The sequence below is a fragment of the Leptonotus elevatus genome, chromosome 13 (genome assembly GCF_054856555.1).
Source record: "Leptonotus elevatus isolate MCC_2025b chromosome 13, RoL_Lele_1.0, whole genome shotgun sequence".
Taxonomy (NCBI): domain Eukaryota; kingdom Metazoa; phylum Chordata; class Actinopteri; order Syngnathiformes; family Syngnathidae; genus Leptonotus; species Leptonotus elevatus.
In genome coordinates, this window is record NC_141251.1 from 17875001 (window position 1) to 17890715 (window position 15715).

The 15715-nt window shown below is 40.5% G+C and overlaps 3 protein-coding genes across 10 annotated transcripts in view; all 3 read left to right on the top strand.

Moving 5' to 3' along the window:
* abcc2 (ATP binding cassette subfamily C member 2) overlaps positions 1 to 1391 on the top strand; it is a 15463-nt gene extending 14072 nt beyond the window's left edge. For both annotated transcript variants that reach the window (XM_086092501.1, XM_086092502.1), the window contains 2 exons: positions 823 to 1017; positions 1107 to 1391. In XM_086092501.1, coding sequence (XP_085948627.1) covers positions 823 to 1017; positions 1107 to 1236 — 325 coding nt within the window. In that variant the 3' untranslated portion in view covers positions 1237 to 1391. The remainder of the gene's footprint in view (positions 1 to 822; positions 1018 to 1106) is intronic.
* A 548-nt stretch (positions 1392 to 1939) lies between these two features.
* Positions 1940 to 7240, top strand: LOC147164084 (rho GTPase-activating protein 19-like). Its single transcript, XM_086093146.1, has 11 exons — positions 1940 to 2000; positions 2279 to 2532; positions 3041 to 3121; positions 3643 to 3852; positions 3933 to 4159; positions 4251 to 4337; positions 5095 to 5160; positions 5369 to 5578; positions 5649 to 5744; positions 6031 to 6126; positions 6293 to 7240. Exons 1-11 carry the CDS (start codon positions 1954 to 1956, stop codon positions 6323 to 6325), a joined length of 1407 nt encoding a protein of 468 aa, XP_085949272.1. The 5' UTR covers positions 1940 to 1953; the 3' UTR covers positions 6326 to 7240.
* Positions 7241 to 10493: 3253 nt separating this feature from the next.
* The window catches only part of slit1a (slit homolog 1a (Drosophila)), a 119767-nt gene continuing 114545 nt past the window's right edge, over positions 10494 to 15715 (top strand). For 4 of the 7 annotated variants that reach the window (XM_086092925.1, XM_086092930.1, XM_086092926.1 and 1 more), the window contains exon 1: positions 10495 to 11070. In XM_086092925.1, the coding sequence (XP_085949051.1) occupies positions 10880 to 11070 (191 nt within the window). In that variant the 5' untranslated portion in view covers positions 10495 to 10879. Of the gene's footprint in view, positions 11071 to 15715 lie in introns of all 7 variants that reach the window. The other 3 variants (XM_086092928.1, XM_086092929.1, XM_086092927.1) reach the window with 2 other exon arrangements.

A 15715-nucleotide genomic window follows, 5' to 3' on the forward strand; every position in this document is an offset into this window, starting at 1 on the left:
ACACACTTGCCCACTGAAAAGTTTTTGTTTTTTTAATTACCTGTATTAATAGTTTAAACCCAAACATAATAATTACACCAAGCTATGATTACAAAATACTTAACTAGAATTTCAAACACATCTAATAACATTACCCTTACAAATAAATGGCAAATAGATTGATTTAGAAAAAATGCACATAAAGTGCAAGAATGTGGATGTCTAAAAATAACAGTTACTACTTTCCTATTAGCCATTTTAATTACATTTTTGATTCAGTAGTTTACATATGCTTACCGCAATTGTTTCTTTATCTGTAGTTCAGTACTTACACTGTACCTTACATTGAGCAACTTGCCATTATCAGCTGATCAGCTGTTAACAATTTACACCGTTTCCAATAACGAACCAGACCTCTCTCTGCATCATATTCAGTTTACCTCCCTACTGTCAAGGAGCCTCACCTACCTGTTGGACTTCTACTGAAATCTAACATCATGCTGCTGTTCGCTTTCAAGCTGGCCAGCTTTCAGTTTACGGCTAATTCTAGCTACATCTCTGCTAACATAAAAGGAGCAGGGCGTTTGGGTGGAATCTAAGAACATTACAGAAATAGCTCAGAAATATAAGGACAAGTGTGAATACTGTAAATTGTTTTTTCCCCCCATGCAGCAAACAGTTTTAGTCAAGTTTTGCAAAAAAAAAGATCCGCAGAGGGTGAATTTGCGAGTTGCTGTTCGCAAATGTGCAGAGGATTTAAATTCCAGTGCTACAGGTGTCTGTACCAGCAGGGCTTTAAACTTATTACCAACTTGCATTTGTTTGTGTGTCACACACGCTCAGTGTTGGACAGAGGCAACTGCTGTGTCTGGCCCGGGCACTGCTCAGGAAGTCGCGCATATTAATCCTGGACGAGGCTACGGCAGCTGTGGACCTGGAGACAGACGACCTGATCCAAACAACCATCAGGAAAGAGTTTGCACACTGCACCGTTCTCACCATCGCTCACCGCCTGCACAGCATCATGGATAGCTCAAGGTTGTTGTCCCCACCCCCCTTTCAAATTTTCCCACGCTGCTTATCGCCCAGGATTATGCAAACTCAATATTTGTGCTTCTTTTCTACAGGGTGATGGTGCTTGATGCTGGTAGGATAGTGGAGTTTGATTCTCCAAGTAACCTGCTTGACAAACAAGGTCATTTCTATGCCATGGCAAAGGATGCTGGGATAACACAAGCAGAAAATACAAGCTTATGATTTAGTTTTTTTATGAGTATGTTGCTTAAATTGCTTTTGAAGTTTGATTTTTTTAAATGTGTTGTGCATTGACAGAAGAGCATATGTATTTATCATATACAATCATGTGTGTAAATAATTTTGTATATACAGAAAACAAATGTGAATAAATGTTTTTCTCAAACCCTGCTTGGTTGCTTTAAAAGAGATCTTGCAAAATGTTACATTATCACTTGAATGAATGGTTGTCAAAATGTGCCCTGCGATTGGGTGGCAATCACCTCTACAGGGAAAAGAGGTACTGCATAAAAAATTAAAAATAGAGGGTAAATCATTTTTGTTTTTATTTTGCCATTTTAATAAAGTGGCCATAACATATATGCATCTGAGTATTTTTCCTGACCTAACTTTGATTGTGGAAATTAGTAATACAATTTTTTCCTTAGGTCAAGCATTAAAGAAAATGGATGATTGCAACCTTTTAATCAGGATTATTTTTTAAATATAATTAACCTTGTTTTTTATTCTTAACAATTGCGCTTTTTTTTCTTTTTTTTTTAAATACATTACAATACAATTTAAATACATTACACTACAATACACAACATACTTTGTATGTTAGATTAAAAACAACCCATATCCAATGAACGACAACGTTTTGTAACGTCAACCTAATGTGGCCAATTAGAAAGCAAGGGGCGGAACTAAAACTGGAACAGCGGAAGATTCAAAACGAAGATGGCGGCTGAGGACGATACCCAAAATACACATAAGCTGAATAGAAGGTACCAACTCAAAAACGAATCAACCACAAAACGAAAAATCGGTGAAGTTTGACTTTGTTGTTGTTGCTGTTGCTGTGTTCAAATTGGGATACCATTAGGACTATTTTGAATTATAGGTAGTCGGTGTGAGCCAACAATGCTACGTAGCATTCATATTATGCTGCTAAGCTTCTTGACGTAAAATAACTTTCCTTTGTTGTTTTGTTGTTGTTTTTTATCATTTGAAACGGTCTTGAGTAATTAACCGCAGCGAGTCTGCACACATTTTCTCCAACCAGGGGGACAAGGTGTGCTTTGTTCACCAGCATGGAAACATCAAACATGTGCCAGACAGTCATCTTTAATCCGGACTTCTTTGTCGAGAGGCTGAAACATGAACATCCGCAGACCTTTACAGATCTGGTCCTGTCACATGTCACACGACTCATCGACCTCCCAGGAGATGAGTTCGCTCAACTCACTGGGGACTGTGAACCCAGGGTGCCTTCCTCTGCTGGCTTCCTCCGTTCTTTCAACTTCCTGAAACGAAAAGGTGATATTTGACTTGAATCCTTATGCTATTTGACATTGATTAAATTTCACTTGCTTGTTATAATATTCTCCCACTGTAAATGCAGATATTTGTAGTGCAAATATAGTGACCACCCATTCATGAAATAGTTAACGGCTACAATAAGTTACACCACTAACTTTTTGAGTTCCACCACAAATGTGTGGAAAAATATGCACATATAGCACAACACTAACATGTACAGGAATCAACCACATTTTTGTTTCACCCAGGTGGGAGTCATTTGATTTTGAGTATCTACTGATAAAGTGTCTCGATCAGATACATTAGCAATGCATTAAGAAGAAGAAAATTGTGACCTCAAGTAGTGGGCCATTTGTATTCATAAGGATGTCCACTTGATTAGTCATAGTGAGAAAGAACTCACCCAGACCAGAGAGCCTTTATAAGAGTTGGGAATTTTAGAATGTTGAAACACCTTTCCTGTATATTGATGACATTTTGTTACTGGAATGTGCTTTCCCCTCAGAAAAAGGTGTAGTTTTTGGTGCACCCTTGACTGAAGAAGGAATAGCACAGATCTATCAGCTGATTGAGTACCTGAGCAAAAGTGAGTGTCATTTCACATAAACATCACCTCACATCTTACAGCACTTTTACTTGAAGGTATTATGCTGTAATGTGACTTCTCAACAACAAAAAAAAAACGTTTGGCAAGCACATGCACTGCACCTGTGTTATGAAACTATAGCACTTATACTAGATGCATTCTGTTAAGAGAAAATGTCAAGAACACCTTGGAAAAGTTAGCGGTAATTATATAAACAATGCATTACCTTTGCTTCTGTTAACTGCTCAGTCATCATCTGCCTTTCAAATCTTGTGAGAACCTTTCTGCTGCCTGCTAGCCTTGAATTAGCATGACGTCGTCTTGATTTATTTCTGGAAAGCCTATGGCGTATTTGCACAAAAGTGGACACTGACTGGCCCCAAATGCTGGAGTCAATAATTCATTACATAGCACTTTGCCTCGGTGCGCTCGCGCTCTTTCTTTCCGTTTCATTCACTCCGTCTCTCACTGTGTCTACCCACTGACATCATGTTTTCTCCTCCTTTTGGGCGTTCTCCCAGATCTTCACATTGAGGGGCTGTTCCGTGTGCCGGGCCACAGCCTCCGACAGGCCGCGCTGAGGGAGATGCTGAATGCCGGGGCAGAAATAGATCTCGAGATGGGGGACTTCCACCCCAACGACGCCGCTTCGCTGCTCAAAGCATACCTGGGAGAGTTGCCTGAGCCCCTGCTAATGCACAGACACTATCATGCCTACCTTAAAATTGGAGGTGGCCATCATTTCACGTCTCAAAACAATATATTTACTTTTCTTGGACTCTATATCACACGCTATTTCTAACGTCCACAGAGATGACTCTCTTCGATGAGAAAGGAGATAAAACTAATACTCCAGACAAGGCGCGCCAGGTGGAAGCCTATCAGCTGCTTTTCATGCTGCTGCCACCAGCTCACCGCAGTCTGTTGAAGCTCCTGTTGGACCTGCTCTATCATACTGCACGCAATCAGCATGTCAACAAGATGTCCGCTATTAATCTAGCAACCATGTTTGCGCCACAAATTATCTGGCCCAAGAACGTACGAATCATTTACTTTCTTTTTAGATCACATGAAACCCAATATTTCCCTACTCGTTTCATTTTTCTCCTTTTATTTTTATTTTTTGCAGGTGATGGCAAGTGATCTTCAGGGAAACATTGGGAAGCTAAACAATGGCATAGCGTTTCTCATTAGGCACTCTCAAAAGCTGTTCAAGGTAAACCAACGCAGGAAAAACCTTTGACTATATATTCTCTCAAGTGGAACATTGAGACTGTCCACTGTACAGTCCATTTTTATTTTATAGTGACCCTTTTTCACAGCAGATATCTTTACTTAAAAAAAAAAAAGACACATATAGTTAGCAGGATTTAAAAAGTCTAAAGCGAGTTTTCTCCGAAACTGAGAGGGCTGGCTCATCAGACAAGGAGGAACCAATTACACAATGATGACGGTGTGGATAAAGATGCACTTCCATGGATGTTTTTTTATTTTTTTATTTACCATTCAGTCACTATGAGATCACTGGAACTGCCCCCCACCAAGAATCACAATGACCCATCTCGTTTTTGTCATCCTCCATTAACCAGACAGTAACCTGCTAGACACACTAGACTTGTTCACCTTTGTTTCAGCCTTGATAGATATTTTTTTATCATCATGGGCCATGGCAGTGCTCAAATTTTTTTTTGTGTTTAAATATAAAATAAAAAGTGTTTGAGCCATGTCTTACCTGGGATAGAGATCCTCTGATATGGTCAAATTTCAATAAAAAAAAAATCTGGATAGAACAGTTTTGTTACTTGCAAATTGGGGCAGGGGCAAAGGAGAAAGGCACACCAGGGAATTCATAAAGAATATGAGTATTAAGTTGAATGTGTAATGCTTATCGCATCAGTGTGATTGAATTGTAATTCTTACCAGGCTTTATTTTCTCAAACATTCTATTTACACTTACTCTACTTTCATTGAAGGCACCTCCATATATCAATGAATACGCCCGTATATACTTCACCGGATCCAAAACTCTTCAGTCAAAGGTAATTCAAAAAATGTTTTTAAGTATACCATATTTTTTCTTTCAGTTGAATTTAAGTATTTCATAGAATAGCATTAGTATTTGTTTTCTGTATTTTTTTCCATCTAGTTATAGGTTTTCTTCGTGTAGTTGAGCTCCACGTACATATACCCGGTAGGCTTTATTGAGATGACCTTGAGATTTAATTCTTCTTCTTCTTCCTATTCTAGGATGACCTGACTATCATGTCGGGGACCAAAACGCTGCCGCATGTGCTCCAGCCTACATCCAATGTTTCTCCTTGCGCGAGAAAAATCAGTGGCAACAGCTTAGTGAAGTCAACGGATACTGAGGCATACACTGAATCAGCTCTCCGAGATCTTTACCAGCAAGTCAACAACTTGCCCGAGTCTGCCAAAAAGAAGAAGCTCATCAGGCAGGTTGGTGTGAAATAATAGTGAGATGTATCTTAGAACTGAGCAGGCTAATGTCTCATGCTTGTGTGTTTAGTTTGAAAAGCAGCCTATGGTGACACCCTCAGCGGTTCCCCACTCGCCTTTCAGCAGGAAGCACTGGCGATCCCGCTCTTTGGGTGGAATTATTAAGGTGTGTTGACGTTAACTGTGTCGACCTGAAAATAATTCTAATATCGTTATACACTACAGTGGTTGTGCAAATGCATAACTGTCTGTATGCACTTTAGTTTGACATATATGTCTTATTGTGTGTTTGTAAAACATAGATACTGCAAATGACAAAATAAAAAATAATTGGGGTGGGGGGTGGGTGTGACATTTTGTAAGCAATCACATCCGATTTTTCGAAGGAAATTTTTGTTCCTCGTGGTAATTATTGCACAGATTCTGATGATGATATTTTTTTGCCAAAACAGAAGAAAGTGTTTGGAAGCCAAATGTCAACAGGTAAGGAAAACGGCAAAGTGCAGAGGCCAGCAGCCAGCTGCTCAGGTGACACCAACAGTGGAGGGGTGAGTACCTACAGTGAGCTTTGACTCCAGAATGATAGTTTCAACTGTCAAAAATATTGCCAACATTACTTATATGTCACTCGTGATTTTTGTGTGTGTTCTTTTCTAAGAAGTGCATTATAGATGTCAAATTATGTATTACCTGTCTCTCTCAAATTTCCTTTAGGCTGTACTACAAGTGAGGAAACTTCCCATCTAGCTGTGAAGTGTGTTGCCTTTCTATCCCTTTTTAATTTGAAGATTTAATATGTGTCAAAGAGGAGGTTGCCAAATTTTATTTCTGGTTATTTGTTGGAGGAGTTTGTTCATCTCAGCAGTCGATGCGCTGTTTATTTAGTCAACCAGTTAACCATTTTCTTCAGCAAATGGTTAAAAAAAAAAAAGAAGATTTTTTTTATTTTAAAATTACAAATATGTATATACTGTTTTTTTATTCATTGAGAGGGACCATTTCATATAAATGTTGAATTTAGAAGACCAGAGACGTGCCTTAAAGTGAATTTCTTAAGTTATTGTGTGTTGCAATTTCTATTTAAAACGAAATTTGTGCAATTTACTTTTCTCGGTCTCCCAAAGTTCGTAATATGCTATAATTGAATTTAAGTGAGAGAAAAAAATGCAAACTTGGTCCAAAGGTCAGTTTCTATAGATGTTATAGTTCTGTCTTCAGGAATTCACTGCTGTGATATGTTTTTATACTTTTTTTGGTGTGTTTTTTGTTTACTACTGTCCCACAAATGTGCCTTTATGCTCTTTTGAGTAAATTTTATTTTACTTTTTTGGAGTCAGTTCTGCTTTCTTTGCAGCATTGTATGCGAGCTGTACTGCTTACTTGTTACTGCTGTGAAATACTTTTTACCCATATTTTTTTTATGGCTGGTTATGGGAAAATTAAGTAGTTTATCTTGTGAGGTGCTTTCTGTGAGGGTTTTGGGCCACTGTTACTTATGACAAGTTCTTTCCTTAGCAGTTGGGGTTTCTTCCATTTCCATGGTCACTCTGCCAGGCTGTTACAATACAAAAATTATGTGGCAAAGTCAATTAAATGGACTGTGTTGATATTGATGCTACTGGGAAACTCGACAAAGGACTTATTAAAAGAGTTAAGACCGTATTTGGTTTCTTGTTTTTATTTTTTTCCCCCATTTCATGCATGTGCTCGTAATTCCCACTATGGCCACGAGGTAGCGCTGCTTAGTTGCAAATGGATAGCCTGCAGTCAATTGAATAGCTACATTAGAATTTGACCAAAACTGACATTTTTAACGAGTTTTTAAAATTCCAAAATAGTTTAAAAGCTTATTTTTAGGGAAAATGTTAAAGTATTATACCCATATTTTAATGAATACAATGTATTTTTACAGCGAGCTCTTTCCGACTAGCATCCATAGAATATCTTTGTGAATCAATGCATCCACTGCAGTCAATAAGACTGACGAGGAAACGGTGATGACTTAATACAGCACCGAGAATGCCAAATCAAATCCAAAGAAATTTATATAAATCCCAGCCTCAAAACCATGAGCAACAAATAGAAATAATGATAGGGATGCAAAAAAAGCTTGACCTTTAACTGTTACCAACGTCTTTGCAGTTTGCAATAAATTAGTTGAAGGTGTGTGGGTGGATGCAGTAGGAATGTCTCAGTGTGTCATTATGGTATCCATGTCAATGCATGTTTGGTATTGTAAGTATATGTTGTAAATGCTGGTGAGAATGGCATTGTTTTCTTATGCTGTGTAAATTTATGAGGATGTGTTTATGATGGTAACATTACTGTATTGTTTTGCAGCACGGACTTTTTAATGATTTTTCATAATAATAGTGTGTAAATGTAAATGAGTCGGACAAACTGATATCAACATGTCAAGTGTGTCTGCTGTGCACTCAAAACCTCTAGTTTAGATGTTTATACGTTGTCCTGTCACAATGTACACTAAATGGTGAGATGCTATTGCGTTGTTTTGGCATTTTTGTTAAAACACTTGCTTTTCTCGTCTTTTCATGAACAACTTCATCCAATACAGATAACTTAGAAATATGTTTCTGACTTTAAAGTGGTGGCAACCTCATTAATCTTTTCCATTCAGTAAATGAAAAGTGGATATTTGTTTTCTACAAATGCAATAATGTTCTATATTCTCAGTATTATGAATAGTTTGTCCTGCAAGTCCTTCTGCTTTGCATAGTCTCCCTTTCTAGTCTAATTATAAATTACTGACATGTCCTCCCACAGCCTTGAGAGCACCAAAATAATTCCTGATGTGTTTTGTGTGCATTCCTGAAGTGGAACGACTTTTCTCCCACCCCCTATTACCACTAAACACCACTGTCTCCTCTTTAATTAGGTAAGATCTACACAGTGCCGACACTTTTACTGCGACAGACAGATAGACCTCCCTCTCCCGGCAGAAATATCAATAAGTACACCTGCATGTGCACATGTTCTTTTCACTTTTTCCCCCCCATGCGTCTGCCAATGAATGACATTCTTTGGGCTGTATTTATGTTAGCAGGGATACACCCTGCAGCAAAATCCCTCTGTGGACTCAAAGTGTCCCAAGGTGAACTATAAGCACAGCACTGACTAAAAACAGCTGTGTTGTTTGTTGACATTTTAGCTCAAGTTAAACAGGTAGTTTAGGTTTATAAATGTGAACAATTGCTAGAAAGTGAACGTTGAATGGGCAGCAAACAGGACTCATGTCTGACCATGTCATCATCTGAGCAAAGCTCTTATTGGAAGTGGCTGCAAAATGATGTAGTTAAAGACTTTCCAAGTAGGCTTTCACTTGCATGTTGGCTGCTTAGACAAAACAGAAATATTAGCGCATAGTGTCCTACACAAGCCTCAAGCACTGTTGTTTTGGAATCATTTCCTCTTATTTTCCTCCTTTTTGTGCTTCGTAGCAATTTGGCGCAGACATTCCTGTGAAGCGTGAACATTTCTCTGTAGAGCGTCTGTCAACAACTCCCAGTAATGAGACGTTCCCTGCCCAAATCTGCATGTATCGTTCCTCAAAATGCAAATCAATATAAAGATAGAAAAGTCAAAATTAGCCTTTGGGAGTAAATGCTAGTCTTTTGCTTGAAAGAAATATAGTAACAGTCACTGTCACTGCCATTACGAGATGAGTGCCATACCAATTTACATCCATACATTCCATCAGCAAAGCGGGTATGGCGTTTCATACTGTAGCTACCACTCTTTTGTTTGTATTGGGACCTTATCTCTCATGACGACTATTTGTACTTAAAAAAAAGGCAGATTATTTTTCTTTTCTTTTTTTCATGTGCGTGAGTGTGCATTGGCGGGGGGGGGGGGGGTGCATGTGTGCGTGCGTGTGAGTGTGTACTCATTAATTCACCTAAAACCTATTAAAAATCCCATACCGTTCAACTAAACCGAATACTTCAGAATCCAGCTCGAGTCGCGAGGTTGTCAGGAGACCCGAAGAAGGATCAAAGAAAAGAAAGGAAAGTGAAATACAAACCGACCAGACATCACCTACTACATACCGGGTTACCAACCACAATCTTTCACCAACCCCAGAAACATCTTAATTCCAACAAATTAGAGAGACCTCAAGGGACCAAAGGAAAGACTGAGGAAAGGAAGGAAGGATAGATGAAGCCGGCAGATAATTTTAAATAAAGACCTATCATTTTCCTTAAAATTGCACGAAATGAATGTCAGTTTTCCTGGATTGGCTGGCAACCAGTTCAGGGAGTACCCTTCCTATTGCCCAAGGCCAGCTGGGATAGGCTCCAGCACCCCGCGAGCCCTGTGAGCAATAAGCGGTTAGGAAGGATGGATAAATGTCAATTTTCTATTCAACTAATTTCAAATTTATAGTTCCCGATCGTAAAACGGACGTCTCAAGTCACGATAGATTGAAATAAGGCCCGGTATTGGCTTGAAACAATACCTGGTATCGGTGCTCGCTCATCCCTACTTGATATACACATCTTTTTTTTCCCCTTCACCTTTAAGGAGTTGTGTTGATTCCTCAGCCCTGCTGGATTCACCTTTGTTACATGTACGCATTTACAGCCACACACACAAAGCCCAAGCTCCCCTTCAGGCAGGGGTTATGCAGTGTCATGCAGGTTAGGTGCCTCTCTCTTGGGGGTACGCCTGGAGGCAACCTGAGAGAAAAGGAGTGGAGTGGGTGGGAATAAAAAGATAAAGATATGTGGATGGTGAATAGAATCCAGGGAATGAAAGAGGGATCTTGAGAATGAGAGTTCAGGCAGGGTTCTGATTGGGGGGGTGTATACTGTGTGAGGAGGGGTTGGGGTGGAGTCGTGGGGGTCTGCTATTTGTAGATCCTTGTGATGGATGACTGGTGTGTGTGTGTGTGTGTGTGTGTGTGTAGGAGAGAGAGAGAAAGAGAGTAGTTTTTTTTCATTCTGCTCTTTCCTCCTGTTCCGTCTCTTTAGGCAAGCAGAGCGGAGTGGGACTGAGTGAGGAGGAGACGTGTGCACACCACAGCTACTCCACGGAGCCAAAGCAGGAGAAGAGTTTGCAAGGAGACAATAAGAGCAAGAAAACTGATTTTTTTAGGGGATCCCAAACTCAAAACGAAACAAACAAACAAAAAAAAAAAAAAAGGATTTGCTTTGCTTTACTCCCCAAAGGAAATTATATTTGTTTTATTTATATTTACTGATAATATAGACATTTTTATTCGAGCAGGACGTCTTAGGAGGTGGACAGGAAGAAACAAGTCAGGCTGGGATAGTGTTGACAATGCCGGGCAAAGGGATGTTTTTTGGCAAGCTGGAGCTGTGCGCCGCGTGGGGCGTGATGCTGTGCACCCTGCTGACGGCCAGCGTGGGTGCCTGCCCTGCCCTGTGTACCTGCAGCGGCACCACAGTCGACTGCCACGGGCTGGGGCTCAGGACCATGCCGAGGAATATCCCGCGCAACACTGAGAGGCTGTGAGTACCAGCTGCACATTTTGCCGTCTTGCTGCTGTAGTAACATGCTTGATGTCACTCCAAAGATTGAGAACAATAGCCAGGCTTGTCAAGCTGTGTGTCACACGCTGACATTCCATTCAGGTATAAATAGGCCAGAGGGATTGAGTGCTTTTCACATACAGTATTCACAATTTGCTCAATCTCGATTTACTTCCACAAATCTAACTTTTAAAGTTAAAGAAATAGAGTTTAAAAATAAGCTCTACAGTTTAGATTCTGATTCCTCACTTGGCTCCTTTTCACTTCATCCCCCACTCTGGGTCCTCCCCTATTATCACCCTCCCAAACCCCGTCCTCCTTTCTCCCAGTCACGGCCCTGAACACTCGCTCCACAAATTGTTAAATCATGTAGAAAATTAAGCAAATCTGCTCCTTAAGTGAGTCTTCCACCAGGATCTTGTAGCTGTCTTGTAAAACTGATGGAGGATGAGGGAGAGGGAGGTGAGGCTGACTCCGGCTGCCAGAGTGAAGTTGCATCGTCTTTTTCCTGACATTCTTTCCTGAAATATTCATCAGTAAATCAGAAGTGAAGAGTGCGAGGGGAAATAGATTGTTCTATTTCAGCTTTTAGAATATCCTTCCTGAATAAAAGATGCTCTGGGAAAAGCAGAAGAGAGCCTGTGTCAGAGGCACTGGCACAGTGGGAAATATTTCATGCTGCATATTTCATCCTTTTCATATTTAATTTCTAAGAATACCTTTTTGTTTTTTGGTTTGGTTGTTGCCTGACAGTGTGAATGCTTCCGGGCTGTGAACACGCAGGTTGAAGTGGCGAGGAAACATGGAAACATGGTCATTTTCTGGTTTTCCTCTTACATGAATGGTTGTAAATATTCATTGCCCCACATTACTCAATGGGTTATATATATATATATATATGCATTCTCTACAGTGGCTTCTATTTAAGATTTAGGGACCATCCTTTCCTGCGGGCTTTTATATGAGGTGATGAATCAAGATTGAATGTGCAGGTCAAACACAGCATGCCTTAAACCACATTATTGTCCGGTTTGCATGCCAAGATTAACCACGTCATGTGTGGAATCTTTGTTTTGCAATTCTGCCTCAAAATCGTCAAAGTTAGTTAAACAAAATGTCAGCTTCAACTTGTTTTCAATTCATTAGGCGTGAAATAGCAAAAACATAACTCGCCTCACTTCAGTGGCTCTGCTGAATTAGTCTTGGAAAGTAGAGCAGAGATGACTAAAAAGCTTTGTGGATTGTGTTAGCGATCGTGTATACAGACTGATGCGTTTGGGAAATGGTGTGTGTGTGGGGGGGGCGGGGGGGTGTGTGTGTGTTAAAGAAGGGGGAGGGTTTTAGGGAAAAGTGTGTGTGTTTAGGCGGTGGGATGTGTGCTCTGAGGGTGTCGCCACAGACAGCAGAATCCCATTTGCACTTGTCACTGTGGGTTTGGATCAGTTCTGACCCCTGCGCTCCTCAGCCAGGAGACACAGTAATGACACTGTGAGGCTCGCCGTGCAAAAACCACACCAGGACCACTCCCCCTTACTCCCTATCCTCATCTTTATAATGCTGCTTTTTCTTTCTTTGCATCCGTTGTTTCATCTGTCACATTCAAGAAATCACTCTTAAAAATATCTCGTGCGATATTTCCACCTGATTTTTTAGGAAGATATTGATTGATCCAAACACAGCCCATCTCTCTGGCAGCTTTATCTCGCTTACATCCCTGCTGTCAAGTGTGTGCGCCTCATCTGTGTGAATGAGTTGATTTGCAGAGGGGGAGGAGTGTGGCTGTTAAGCACGGGTGCGCCCTTCTTTTAATTGCAAAAAGCCAACAGCGTATTGACAAATGTCTCCAGGAGAGCCTCTGTGCTCCATGTGGTTCTTTTTGTGTTTGTTTGAAAACCTTCTGCATGTAAGCATGAGATGAATAAGTAAGTTTTTTTTTTCCGGGATTTGGAAAATGTGTCTGCATATGCCAGGGAATGCCTGCAGTGTTTTTGGCATCGCTGCTCGCCAGCCACCTGATCCATAATTTACCCCAACAAGCCTGAAAACAACCGGACCGCTACCTGGCAACAGGGGAAAGTTGAAAGAGCATGATGTGTAAGGCGAAGAGACACACGGGCTGAGGCTGAGCGTGATGAGAGGATGCTTGAGAGACAGATTGGCGCACTCACTTGAGCTGGTAATCTTCGATGAGGTGACTGCGAAGTCATGAGCAGAGAAAGTGCTTGAATAAGATCACTAAAGCGCATCCGTTTTCTGTCAGAAGGGTGGAGACAATGGTAGTGTAGTGTTTCACATAGCTGCCTTTCTTAACACAGTGTGGTGGGCAAACTGTCCTCGAGGACCGGAGTCCTGCAGGTTTTGGATGTTTCCTTGCTCCAACTCAGCTGATTGCAATCAACAGGATCGTTATCAGGCTTATGCAGAGCTTGCTGATGAGCTGATCATATATTAGATGTGTTGGAGAAGGGAAACATCCAAAACCTGCAGGACTCCGGCCCTCAAGGACCGAGTGTGCCCACCCCTGCTTTTACAGGTGTGACGTCAATGCAGTCCAGGTAGTTGGGCTTTCGACTTAAAGTGACTGGAAAAGGCTTCAGCTTCTCCTGAATTTCTCCTCATGTAAGCTGGTGGATATGGCATTCAAGGGCCTTTGGATTTAGAGAGTCTTTGTGAAAATTCCTCCCGCACCCAAAGAATTGCGTACTGAACGTGAAGGTTCTGGGTTCAATCCTCAATTCCCTCAGAGAGTCTTTGTTTAAAACAGTCTGGATCATTTTCAGAATAAAAAAAATGCTTTAAAATATTGACTGTATGTAAACATAGTCATTGTTTCTATTCACTGAGGGATGAACTGACAATAGTGGTTCATTTTCCGAAGATGTTCTCTACTATTTAAGATGTTATTGTCTCTTTGTTCCCGAGCTACATACTTCAGTAATAAGCATGTTACATGTTCAAATTGACTGCCAAACATCAAAGGGTGCTGCTGAGGTTCTAAACTCCCCCCTCGACCCACTGCCCTGCTCTCCTGACACAGCTACATTATATTTCTGATTGCACTCTAGAGAGGAATTATCCCGTCAAAGGCATTTATGTGTGTCAAAGCTATAAATCAGTTTTAAGAATCACATTGTGTGGACTTTCAGGGACAAAAAGTGAGGTCTTACAAGGGGGATATAAATCATGGATGAGGCTAATTAGCAGTGTTTGGTCTACTGAAACATGCTCGTTTTCGACAATGCACTGTAATTCTATTTCAAGGTGTGCACATATGTGCATGATTACTCTACATAAGAGTCCAATAGTGCCTCAAATCTTAGCAGACCATGAAAGCCGATTTGGCGCATCCACTCAGTTCATCTTTCATCTTCCAAAAAGTCCGTCTTTCTTGTTAACCTTGTCGGCTGGGTGCGAGCAACCTGGCGGCGGTGATTGTGAGTGACGGCGGACGGACGGTGAACGCTAGCATCATAAATACGCCTGCGCAATCCACATTTCACCTCATCGAGATGCTTTTTGATGTGTTCGAATTTTTGAAAGGCAATTACAGCATTCCAGATACAAAGATCCACTCGCTTTCTGTAAAGGTGCTGCGTAACAGATGACTGCTTTCATGTACTCGCTATTCCCACATGGAGGATTACATTATAGATAAGCCATTAATGGATTTTTCTCAGACATTGTAATTAAAGTACAAGTATTCATCCATCAGCACATTAGCTATACTGCTTATCCTGTTACGGATTTGCAGGGGATCTGGAGCCCATCCCAGTTGAATTAGGAATTAGGACTGTGTACCTTTGCATGATTGCCAGTCAGTCATGTGCGATTGTGAATGGGTCATTGAATAGCAGTAGATTCACAGATGTGTGTATCACTCCTCCACATGTATTAGAACAACAAGGTTAGTTCCTTGTTTTTGTGGTATAGTGAAGACATTTGGTTTGTAGATCAAAAGATGATTATGAGACACAAGTTCAGAATTTAAAGACTAGTTCATAATTGTCCTTAATTTGTCAAAGAAGAGTTATCAATGAAACATATCAGTCATATTCCAGAGGTGGGCATCTGTCAGTGCACACTTAGGCACTAATCCAAATTTGGCCTCGGTGGAGCTCAAAGTTCTACTGGCCATGCCAGTTGCCTGCCTTCCAAAATATGCTGCATTCCATTTGCTGGCATCTTATAATTCCACAAAAACCATGTCTGTGAGTGTGGGCCAAGGATAAACCCACTATATTTGGCATTTCTTTTTCACTTTTGATATGAATTTTCAGATTTTTCGCTAATTACTTAATGATTATTCAATGTGTACTTGAGGAGTTTTCAATGGGGGAGAAACCAGTTATGCGCAGTGATGTAGCTCTCATAGTGCACATATTGGTGTCAGCATTGCTTTACAGAATGCTATTGTAGTTCAGCAGTTTCTGTAAGGAAGAACCGGTTACATTTTGGTGTACAATATACATTGGTAGTGATCTTAATTGTTTTTTTGTTTTTGTTGTAGAGGTCTGACCTGCAAGGTGTTTCATTAACACTGTTGTTATGTTGTGGGTCAGATTGACCCATTGTACAATTTCTAGCTAAAAATAAGTAGTAATTATATTGGCTTAAGTACATTTTT